We start from the raw sequence: 12,479 nt of genomic DNA, 5'->3' as shown, positions 1-12,479 counted from the left end.
AGTAAATGCAAGTTTCATCTGTAAAGGTTCTGTTTCATCTGGTCAGTTACAAAAATGTTACCCATCCTTCCTTTAGCAGTGCCTGCTCACTTCAGTAGCCAGGGTTTGTGTGAGACATTTGGTGAAGCATTTGACTAAATTGTGAGGACAAAGTAATACTAGACAGACTTAGCGTTTTGTCATAATGAGATCTCCAAACGGAAAACCGCTGCCCTTTGTTACACTGAGATTATTTATTCTTTGCCAGTTCTGCTTCATGGGAATTAGCTGTTCAGGTTGACTCTTCAAATGATATAATAAAAGAGTTAGCCTTTTGCGTGCAGGACAAGCTTTATTTAACGGCATTATATTTTCAAGAATGCTTATCAATTGTTTTCTTCTTAAAAAAAAAAAAAATTCTTTTGTTTCCTCCCCATCTTGTGGGCGGTTACCCATGTACATTGGGCTGTAACTGGAATGCCAAAGGGACTTGGAGAGAATAGAAATGGGCGGAATTAAACTGAGATGCAGCCTGGAAAATGCAAGCTCATGGTTTTGGTAAATAACCCAAAATACTCATACCTAGCAGGACGTAGGAACCTGAGGTGCACTGTAAGGGTGGCAGCGGACAGGGCATTACATGTGAGTGCATTGTTACCTGGCTGCAATAAAAGCAGTTCGGTTTTGGAGACGTACGCAAAGCGTTCACGTCACAGAAGTAAGTATTCTCATTTTATTGTGGGCAGAGCAGGTAGCACCGCCTATTATTAAGGTTGCCTGGTAGGTCCCAGTATAAATCCCTATCTTCAATTGCTTATAACTTGGCTAGACTCTAGCCATTTAGGATAAGATATTCCTTGCTGGGTGTCTATCGCAGGCTGAATATTTTTTTGAAAATTACAGCCAAAGTGCTTCAGCCGTTTCCCAGATCAAGGTTAAAGGAAAATACTTAGTTTTGCCCATATTTAAATATGCTGCTGGCCCTTCCATGCTGCTGGCCCTTCCATGATCAACCTAGTACGTGATCATTCAATTAAAGATGGTTCCATGATGCATACGCACCACAGCGCCATTGGTTCTGGCATTCCCTAACTTTTGAATCCTTGACTTTGCAAAGTTCATGTGTGTATGTCTAATATACATACACAAAACTACATTACACAAACATTAAGGTAGCAAAGTCCAGCACTCAGAAGTTAGGAAATGCCAGAATTAAGGTACATCCATGGCATCTGCACAGAATTAAGGCCATCTGGAATCAGATTGTGATAGTACGATTTTCTGTGTCAGAGGCCAACTTTGACCATCTGATTATTCACTTCTCCCATACGTATCTCTACACTTTCTTCCGTGCTACCCCCTCCCAACTGAGTTCACAGTGCTACAGCCTGCTTCAGATCCTCTCTCAAGACCCACCTTTGCTGTGATACATGCAAGAAGTCAGTCAACTAATGATGAGTGGTGGGCCTGATCACGCTGACTTCAGTGGGCTTTGGGCCAGGTCCTAGAGCAGGGTTACAACCCCCCATCGCCTGCCAAAACAACAACAGCAAAACCCAAAATGTCCCAAATCCATTACTTTGGAACCACCCCTTGTGCACATTGTCAGCCTGTGTAATTGTAATACAGCCTGTAACCCTCATCCTCTCTTCCGTCGTCTGTCATGCTCAGTTGTCTTCTCTTAAGCTGACTCTATGCTCTTTGGGACAAGTATTGTCTATTGAGTGCTACCACAATACTAATAAAAGTATGACTAGATCCCAGAATTCAGTGAAGTTCTTGTACTAACTTTTTTCTGTGTTAGCTATAGTAACAGCATGTGCTAGAATGTAAGATGAAGGTTCGGTGTTCCTTATCTTAACTTGTTTATGTGCTTTGCTGCTGCTTCTCTCTGTCGGTAAAACTTGATTTTCATATTCCCCATGTTTGGCTCTGTACAATCACCCTGCTATTTAGCCACACTTACCTCTTGTTTTTGGTTCCACTCTTTTTTTACTATTGCAGCTATTATGCCTGTTTTTGTTTTCTGTTCCCCTGCCTCCAAAAAGTTGGCAGGTGTCTTGAAGCCCTTTAAACAGAGGTGTCTCCCTTGGACACAACAGTAAGGTTTGAGGGATTGGTTGGAACAAATGGATGCGGGAAATTTCCTTCCTTGCCTAACTTGACTTGACTTTGACTGATACAACAGTACTGCATCCAATTGTTAGATACTGGTAAATGTTACATTTTTGGGGGTCTTTTTCTGGTCCATTCCTCTCATAGGTCTAATTCAGTGGAGTGGAAATAACAGGTGCTGAGGGTAAGGTGGTGGAAATGACATGTTTAATCACATAGCTCTCGCTGAATCCCTGTAAGAGGAGTAAGTATGTACTGTTTACATGTTATGTTTGTTTTTAATAACACATCTACCTGTGTCTCTCAGGTTTTGCTGTGGGGAAAGCAAGTGACAGGATGACAGCTTTAAGAAAAGTATGTAATTTTAAAAGTAAATGTAAATATTTCATACCTATTATAGTAATCAAATATAGAAATGTTTTTAAGTATCCGTGTTTAGTACACACTACTAATAGAGTTTTGCCTGTATGCAAAATAAATAGTTTTGTTCATTTTAGTAATACAACAGCTGATAGTATGTTGTATTGTACACTCTAACTCACTTATACGTGGCTGTCCCAAATTGGATACTATTGATACACACTTCGTCTCTTGCAATTGACATGTTGTATTTTGAAAAACTACGTGAGCAAGGATGGCTCTGGTAACTTTATGTACATTGTTCCCAGTTACTGCAACTCTGAAATGAAAGTATCTTTGTATTAAAAAATCTAATTTTAAATTTAACTTTCTTCCTACTGCTTTTTTGTATGTGTTTTTATTTTGGTTAGGTGGTTTTTGTTGTTTGTTCAGTTTTTTAGGTCAAATGCTCTTGTCTGTGGAGTCCCAGGTTACAGTATAAGACTTCTAATGCTCAGGCACCCCAGTCGGCCGAGGTTTTTGTTTTTCTCTGGAGCATAGAGGCTTTCTCAAGTCTTCCCGAGGTTTTAGAATGACGCGTGGTTTCCAGGAATCCTGCTCATGTGTTCTAACGCCCAGCGGTCATCAAACTAGTAATGATAAAGTAACCAAACTTGGATACCCCTGTTACTGAGTGAAGATGCACCTGCGTGGGACTGCATCCAGTTAGTTGAAAACATTTTATTTGATTAGAATTGTTGAAATTCAAAATGGCATCGAGGTGGACGAAAAGAGGCTATCATTTTCCTGAGGCTAGTTTTGTTTGGCTGAACAGCTGCAGATTGGAGTTACTCCAGTCAATGTAACTTTAACAATTATTGTAAGAAGAAATATTTTGCTTGTTTGTTTTCTAGGCAAAGAACAGAGCAATTCACTATTTACACTATGTAGAGCGATATCAAAACCACACAAGTAAGTATTAAGGTTTTTTTTAGACTTCTTCTTTAAAAGTTTCAAACTGGTGTTAAAAAAGCCAACCTGCAGCCAGCTGTTGCAAAAGGAAACCTATTAACTAAACTTTTTCTTGCCTGAATGTATTACATTGTAATTCTGCTTGTGTTATTTCGTTCCTTCAGTATGCTCTCTTAAATCTTAGCCCCAGACTATTCTGGCTAGACGTATTGATAGTGTCAGATAGTTCCATGCAACTGCTGTGCAGAAATAGTCACCATTATCTGGGATGAATATCTAGTTTACCCTTTATTTTCATTCAGTCTCAAATCAACAACTATAGGAAGATCAACAAAGAGAAGTCGTGGCTTGGACTCATAATATGGGCTGCTCTTCCCCATGTACTAAACTGGGAGATATTTTTTCCCCAAATTTAAAATTTGAATCTCGAATGCCTAAAAGACACCTAGACTTTCAGACTCTTTAAAACTCTTATAGCGTTTACAGCTCATGTAGATCTCTGCAAGCACAGTTTGACCTCTGCTGGGCCGGTACCTTGTAGAATCATAGAATATCAGGGTTGGAAGGGACCTCAGGAGGTCATCTAGTCCAACCCTCTGCTCAAAGCAGGACCAATCCCCAATTAAATCATCCCAGCCAGGGCTTTGTCAAGCCTGACCTTAAAAACTTCTAAGGAAGGAGATTCTACCACTTCCCTAGGTAACGCATTCCAGTGTTTCACCACCCTCCTAGTGAAAAAGTTTTTCCTAATATCCAACCTAAACCCCACTGCAACTTGAGACCATTACTCCTTGTCCTGTCCTCTTCTACCACTGAGAATAGTCTAGAACCATCCTCTCTGGAACCACCTCTCAGGTAGTTGAAAGCAGCTATCAAATCCCCCCTCATTCTTCTCTTCTGCAGACTAAACAATCCCAGTTCCCTCAGCCTCTCCTCATAAGTCATGTGTTCCAGACCCCTAATCACTTTTGTTGCCCTTCGCTGGACTCTCTCCAATTTCTCCACATCCTTCTTGTAGTGTGGGGCCCAAAACTGGACACAGTACTCCAGATGAGGCCTCACCAATGTCGAATAGAGGGGAACGATCACGTCCCTCGATCTGCTCGCTGTGCCCCTACTTATACAGCCCAAAATGCCATTGGTCTTCTTGGCAACAAGGGTACACTGCTAACTCATATCCAGCTTCTCGTCCACTGTCACCCCTAGGTCCTTTTCCGCAGAACTGCTGCCTAGCCATTCGGTCCCTACTCTGTAGCTGTGCATTGGATTCTTCCGTCCTAAGTGCAGGACCCTGCACTTATCCTTATTGAACCTCATCAGATTTCTTTTGGCCCAATCCTCCAATTTGTCTAGGTCCCTCTGTATCCTATCCCTGCCCTCCAGCATATCTACCACTCCTCCCAGTTCAGTATCATCTGCAAATTTGCTAAGAGTGCAATCCACACCATCCTCCAGATCATTTATGAAGATATTGAACAAAATCGGCCCCAGGACCGACCCCTGGGGCACTCCACTTGACACCAGCTGCCAACTAGACATGGAGCCATTGATCACTACCCATTGAGCCCGACAATCTAGCCAACTTTCTACCCACCTTATAGTGCATTCATCCAACCCATACTTCTTTAACTTGCTGACAAGAATACTGTGGGAGACCGTGTCAAAAGCTTTGCTAAAGTCAAGAAACAATACATCCACTGCTTTCCCTTCATCCACAGAACCAGTAATCTCATCATAGAAGGCGATTAGATTAGTCAGGCATGACCTTCCCTTGGTGAATCCATGCTGACTGTTCCTGATCACTTTCCTCTCCTCTAAGTGCTTCAGGATTGATTCCTTGAGGACCTGCTCCATGATTTTTCCAGGGACTGAGGTGAGGCTGACTGGCCTGTAGTTCCCAGGATCCTCCTTCTTCCCTTTTTTAAAGATTGGCACTACATTAGCCTTTTTCCAGTCATCCGGGACTTCCCCCGTTCGCCACGAGTTTTCAAAGATAATGGCCAATGGCTCTGCAATCACAGCCGCCAATTCCTTTAGCACTCTCGGATGCAACTCATCCGGCCCCATGGACTTGTGCACGTCCAGCTTTTCTAAATCGTCCCTAACCACCTCTTCCTCCACAGAGGGCTGGCCATCTACTCCCCGTGTTGTGATGCCCAGCGCAGCAGTCTGGGAGCTGTCCTTGTTAGTGAAGACAGAGGCAAAAAAAGCATTGAGCACATTAGCTTTTTCCACATCCTCTGTCACTAGGTTGCCTCCCTCATTCAGTAAGGGGCCCACACTTTTTTGGCTTTCTTCTTGTTGCCAACATACCTGAAGAAACCCTTCTTGTTACTCTTGACATCTCTTGCTCGCTGCAGCTCCAGGTGCGATTTGGCCCTCCTGACTTCATTCCTACATGCCCGAGCAATATTTTTATACTCTTCCCTGGTCATATGTCCAACCTTCCACTTCTTGTAAGCTTCTTTTTTATGTTTAAGATCCGCTAGGATTTCACCGTTAAGCCAAGCTGGTCGCCTGCCATATTTACTATTCTTTCGACTCATCGGGATGGTTTGTCCCTGTAACCTCAACAGGGATTCCTTGAAATACAGCCAGCCCTCCTGGACTCCTTTCCCCTTCATGTTAGTCCCCCAGGGGATCCTACCCATCCGTTCCCTGAGGGAGTCGAAGTCTACTTTCCTGAAGTCCAGGGTCCGTATCCTGCTGCTTACCTTTTTTCCCTGTGTCAGGATCCTGAACTCAACCAACTCATGGTCACTGCCTCCCAGATTCCCATCCACTTTTGCTTCCCCCACTAATTCTTCCCGGTTTGTGAGCAACAGATCAAGAAAAGCTCCCCCCTAGTTGGCTCCTCTAGCACTTGCACCAGGAAATTGTCCCCTACGCTTTCCAAAAACTTCCTGGATTGTTTATGCACCGCTGTATTGCTCTCCCAGCAGATATCAGGAAAATTAAAGTCACCCATGAGAACCATGTACAAGCCGCCTACTTCCTATAGCAGACTTGCTGGCCCCATGCCCTTCCCAAACCACTTCACTTTTCCTAAGCACCCAGCAAATCACGGTCTCTTCCCGCAGGCCTCTGGAAAAATGGGAATGTTGGCAGCTGGGGCATTAGGGCAGGAGAAGCTCAGCGTCTGACACTCTTTGGCAGCTCCAGCGTAACTCAGGTTCTCAGGAGATGAGCTCCACTGCAGGTAGAGTGTCGTCCTATATATGTGTCCCATGCTAGCACTGTGGGCCTGATCCTGATTGGGGCTCTGGGTATTACTGTGAAGAGAAACAATCTTCCTGCACACCTCCTGCCACTTTAGGGGAGAGACTCCACCCAGCAGAGCTCCTGAGTGTGCAGGAAGGAATCCTGGTGCTGTCCAGGCAAACCGTTGTGGATTATAGCATTCAAATGAACTATGGCCATCGCTTTGCAATAAGCAGGTTTCAGAGTCTTCTAGTGTGAAGCGACATATGATTCTTCCTCATGTTCCATTTTCTCTTTGAAAGACCCAAGGAATTCTAGACAGAAAACAACATTAAGAGAACATGAACGCTGCATGGTCGAACGTTCAAATATAAAAAAAACAAAGCCAAAGCTCAGGTTGCCCACAAAACAGGCTTCACTGTTGTTGTTTCTCAAATAATACAATTTAATGTTGTATAAAATATTTTCTAACCTTGAATACGTGTGTAGTCTCGTCTAGTACTGTGTACTGCTCTCTTTATGCCAGACAGTCAGTGAAAAACATTAGTATACAGCTCTGTAGAATAAAACATTATTACACAATGTATTATACATAAGGCTACGATTTTGTCCTGTGGGTCATGGAAGTCATGGAATCCGTGACTTCCGCCCTGGGGGCTGGGAGCTGCAGGGTCCTGATGCCTCCCGCAGTAGCAGGGAGCTGTAAGGTACCCCCGCTGCCTGAGGCAGTGGTCCCCCAAGCTCCCAACCACCATGGGCGGGGGAGGGTACCCCACAGCTCCATGCCAGCCTCGGCTGTCAGGAGGATCCCCGCAACTCCCCACCAGCTGTGGTGGTTGGGGCACCCCGGCAGCTTCCCCCCACTGCTGGGGAGGGGGTGGGGGAACCCTGGAGTTCTGAGTCCCCATGGGTGGTGGGGGCCCCAGCCACCTGCAGCTGCCCAGTCCCTTCCCATTTTATGAATATTTTTAATAAAAGTCAGGGACAGGTCACGGCTTCCATGAACTTTTCTTTATTGCCCATGACCTGTCCCTGACTTTTACTAAAAATATCCATGACAAAATCTTAGCCTTAATTATACAGACCAAGGATGATGATAAAATATTCATAATAGTGAAAAATGGATACTGGTCTGTATAGGCTGCCTACCCTAACGTGCAGGTAATTGTCTTGTCCTTGAATTACATCTGGTGAAGGCTGTACATAGGTAGGGTGACCAGATGTTCCATTTTTAAAGGGACAGTCCCGTTTTGGGGGACTTTTTCTTATATAGGCCCCTACTACCCCTCACTCCCTGTTCCGTTTTTTCACAGTTGCTATCTGGTCGCCCTATACATAGTACACGGGTGCTGACAAAATTATGACCATACGTACCATCTTAGAGATAATAGGCTTTGTAATTGGAAAAATAATACTGGACCATGTTGACAATGACAGTAGTGTAAGTATATGAGAGTGACAAAAGTAGTGTGCAAAGATGCTATGCTTGTGTCTAAGGCTATCCAAAAGGCTGACATCGTATTTATGAAGTCATGTGTGTTTTCAGCAACAGTCCTAATGTACGTGTATAAAGGGCAGGGTGAAGATTGCTCAGGCCACCTTCACTTTTGCACTTTCTGATTTTTTGAGTGTTTCACTGTGCAGCCATAACTTTCTCACTGTAGGTGTTTCGTGTAAAGTAGATACTAGGTTAGTGACCTCAGTTATTGCTCTTCTCAGATTTTTTTGTTCCTGGTTTGGGACAAGCTTTGCCTTTTTACAGATGTGTGCAGCTCCCTTTAATGTCAGAGAGTGTTGCATTTGTGAAACCAGCCTTTGACTTCTGTAAATCCAAGGACAGAGAGACTCTGCCCCTCTGCAGACCTCACTAAGGATCTTGCTATATCAGGGGCAAAGATCAGCAGTGGCATCACACCCAGAGTTTAAGGACACAGGAGCTACTCACTAGTCTGGCACCTGACCTCAGTGGTGTTAGTTCCTTAAACCTAGTTGTGCACCATCCTGTCACAAACGGAGATGGGTAGCAGGGTTTTGGAGGGTAAATTAGATGCTCCAGTTAATAAGAATGGGAGGAGCGTCAGGCACATAAGCATTCAGCTGAAACTCCTTTCCCCTTCTCCTCTTGCCACTCTTTTTATGGTTTTCCAATCACGTTGACTTTTAAGAAATATTTTTCTCTGAAGTATGTTGTGTGAAAGGCCCTTGGGAGCAGGAGTAATGGACTGTACATCAAGCACTGCAGAATGCTCAAAAGAAACAACATGAAAACATGGAAGAATCTCTCTCTTCCAGTTGTCGTAATCTTGGGTGGTGTTTGTATCCGGTATCATTTAAAAAAAGTCAGAAGTGATTTTGTTAAGTTTACCATGTCCCTTTAAGTCAATAAAATAAAGCTATGGGGGTCCCCTTGAAGCTTATTCCATGGCCATTCATAATTCCACAGCAGTAGTCTGGGGCCGTGTTACCAGCTGGCAGTTCTAGACCCTGCAGAGCAGCACAGGGCTCTTCTGTTGAGCCATCTTAGCTCAAGTGCTAGAACCCTCCCTAGAGATGCTGAGTGGCTCTGGGTACGTCAACACTGCATTTTAAAACCATGGCAGTGAGTCTGGAGCCCATGTCTACCAACTCAGGCATGCAGTACAGCACTAAAAACAGCAGTGTAGACATTGCAGCTCAGGCTCTGAAACCCACCCTTCCTTGCCAGACTTCATGACCCTAGCGCCAGTCCTCCAGCCCAAGCCAGCTGTCTTCACAGCTGTGTTTAGTGCCATAGCATGAGCCCAGCGAGCCCAAGTCTGTAGACCCAGGCTCAGTGCTACAGATTTTAAAAGGCAGTGTAGACCTATCCTCTGAGGTTAGGTCCTATGTGTCCAGCTAGCTCCAGGAAAGCACAAGGGGATTTGGATTGTGTCTCAGGAATAAAGCCACCTAAGGACTTGGGACAGTGGATAACCTGCAGGGAAACCCTAGGAACAGCCAAGCTTGGGGAGAAATCTTAGGCTGAGTGTTTTTCAAGGGTTTTTTTGTTTTGTTTATGGTTTGTTGCGGGGTTTTTTTGGTGTGGGGTAGGAGGTTTGTTTGTTTCCACTAAACCTAAATCCCAGGAAGGAGGTAAGTTTGTGCCATATATAAACACTGTGCAAGGGAGGGTGGGATCATAACCTGCTTATTAACTCTCTTTATTTTGCCAGTGACGGTCGATTCTGTCTATGTAATATTGCAGTAATATTGGCTGTTGTAAAGAGTTAATTTTGTTTTAGAATTTTATCTAGATGTGTTCTTCTGCTAAAATTCCTAAAAGAGAGTAAGCTGTGATCTCCTCATCAGAGTTCTGGACTCTGTATCTGTTGATACCCTGTAATTTAGTTGAACTGAATAATTCTTAGAGAATTATACCGTAACCATATTATTTTTATTTTCAGTTTACCATGATATTACAACAACTTTTAAAAAAACAACCATACGGATGAAGAAGCAAAACAAAGGTAACTAAAAACGGGCTTGGAGCTTCTAAGCATTATTTACCAGCTCATTCATGTTCCTGTGACAAAGGAAAAAAGTACATACTGAAGTTAATTATTCTTTGATGTAATGCCGTCCTAGAGATACAGCCATCCTATTTTAGCTGCTGTTTGTTGCCAGTGCCGTACAGTAGGATTACCAGCCATTGCCATGTCACTATGGTATATTTAAATCATTGATCTCCTCTCTTCCTGGTCCTGTTTCCCTCCCACCATTCCTGCCTCTTCCTCCTCTCAGCACCCAATTTGTCTCCCCCAGCTACCTCAGTTTGTTCTCCCTCCACCTTCCTCAGGGTCTGCTCTAGGCTACCTGGGTGTGGGAGCTGCTCTGGTGCTGGCTGGAGGTTAGAACTATTTTCTGCCAGGAAACTATTAGCGACAAAGACCATTAGAGCCAGTGTAGGGGCCACCCAATGAAATGAATAGACAGCAGGTTTAAAACAAATAAAAGGAAGTTCTTCTTCATTCAGCGCACAGTCAACCTGTGGAACTCCTTGCCTGAGGAGGTTGTGAAGGCTAGGACTATAACAGGGTTTAAAAGAGAACTGGATAAATTCATGGAGGTTAAGTCCATGAATGGCTGTTAGTCAGGATGGGTAAGGAATGGTGTCCCTAGCCTCTGTTTGTCAGAGGGTGGAGATGGATGGCTGGAGAGAGATCACTAGATCGTTACCTGTTAGGTTCACTTTCTCTGGGGCACCTGGCATTGGCCACTGTCAATAGACAGGATACTGGGCTGGATGGACCTTTGGTCTGACCCAGTATGGCCATTCTGATGTTCTTATATACTCTCACCACCTTACCCACTTGGTTTGTGCTCTGGTAGCATGTCATCCCAGCTGTTTGCTCCCCTGTCCCCTCCCTTAGTGGGTGCTCTCCTAAGCCACCTCCTGAACTGTATTAAGCTGGCATATTGGTGCTCTTCTTTGAGATTTGGATGTGCCTCATGCATGAGAGATTGGAGTCTTTTGAATAGGACTGTCCATCAGGGCCACGCATGCTCCTTGCTCCTCATGTTTCCATGCAAGGACATAAAGGGTAGGGTGGCTCCAATCCTTCCTCGGGTCCCTCTTACTGCCTGTGGCTGTGAGAGAGAACCTGGTGAGTGTGCAACCTGCTACTCTCTTCTGAGCTTCAGAACTTGTTCTTTTTGTCACTAATTTGGTCAAGAAACTTTGTCTTCACCCCTCTTCTTCCGCATATTGGATGTTTCCAAAACAAAGAAGCAGAAACTCTGCAGTACCCCCGTATAATGGGTTTGGGGCCTCATGCTGGCTGCCACATCTCATGGCTGTCTAAGCCATCAGGGTTCCTCCCCATCTTCAGATGAACTCCTCCCCGTCGATGATAGGCACAGCCAGTGCTTCTCCTGCCAGGGAAGGACCATATACCTTTTTTTGTCCTCAGGGACCCACACGTCCAGGGGCACTCAGATCAAGTTACACATGCTAGAACAATCCATGTGAGTCACTTTGGACCCAGAGGAAACAGCAACCACAAAAGCAGAGCTTAGAATGAGCATCCACTTGCATTCCCAGGAACACACACCGTATCCTGGGATCAGGGAGGAAAAAACAGGAAAAAACAGTTGTTTGTCATCAACAAAGCCCCAGCAGTAGGTGCAGCACCTATGCCCATGATGCAAAGGCAGATGCCGAGAGGCCAAGCCAGACAACGTAAAGACCATGCAGAATCATCTAGTAAGAAGGGTACAAAACACTGCTTCTCCAAAGACAAAACATCTGAGACCCTCCATCAGCACTGGAATGGTTCTGGAAAAAGAGAGCCAAAGCCAACCCAGTGCCAAGGAGCTGTCAGTGGAGGAAATGGTCTCTGGAGGGGACATCCTCTGCACCAAAGTGAGGACGAGCACTGAGCCTGTTACTCTCTGACACCAGCATTTGCAGAGACATGCTCCTCTTCACCCTGCTGACCTGCTCCTCTTCACCCTGCCGACCTACTCCTCCTCACTGGCATCAAGTGGGAGTCCCTCTCCCCTACCCTTAGAGGGTGACCCCAAGGAAAGTGATGAAGAGCCCTCATTTAAAGCCTGGAGCAGATTGCCTTTTGCACATCCTGGTCGAGGAGGAGATCTTATTCTCCAGGGGCATCGTTAGCCTGGCCACCCATGCAGGAGCCAGCCATTGCTCCACACTCGCAGGAGATGGTGGAGAGACAGCTGCAACCCCCATCTCCACCTGAGGACGCAGCCTCATTGCCTGACAAGGTAGTGACACCAGCCCCTACACGGAGAGCTGATGAGCTCAAAGCATTCCAAAATCTCTTGTCCCGTATTTCAGAGATCCTAGACTCTAAATGAGTGGAAGAGAGATACCAGGTGTCGTGAAGGGC

General features: G+C 44.9%; 1 protein-coding gene across 2 annotated transcripts in view; it reads left to right on the top strand.

The window, feature by feature from the left end:
- The window catches only part of MRPS5 (mitochondrial ribosomal protein S5), a 95,266-nt gene that overhangs the window by 66,279 nt on the left and 16,508 nt on the right, over nt 1-12,479 (top strand). For both annotated transcript variants that reach the window (XM_077814275.1, XM_077814276.1), the window contains exons 7-9: nt 2,402-2,448; nt 3,348-3,405; nt 10,029-10,091. In XM_077814275.1, the coding sequence (XP_077670401.1) occupies nt 2,402-2,448; nt 3,348-3,405; nt 10,029-10,091 (168 nt within the window). The remainder of the gene's footprint in view (nt 1-2,401; nt 2,449-3,347; nt 3,406-10,028; nt 10,092-12,479) is intronic.

The sequence above is a fragment of the Eretmochelys imbricata genome, chromosome 3, assembly GCF_965152235.1.
Source record: "Eretmochelys imbricata isolate rEreImb1 chromosome 3, rEreImb1.hap1, whole genome shotgun sequence".
Classification (NCBI taxonomy): domain Eukaryota; kingdom Metazoa; phylum Chordata; order Testudines; family Cheloniidae; genus Eretmochelys; species Eretmochelys imbricata.
Note: the sequence above shows the minus strand (reverse complement) of the source record. Positions and strands in the feature narration are given on the sequence as shown.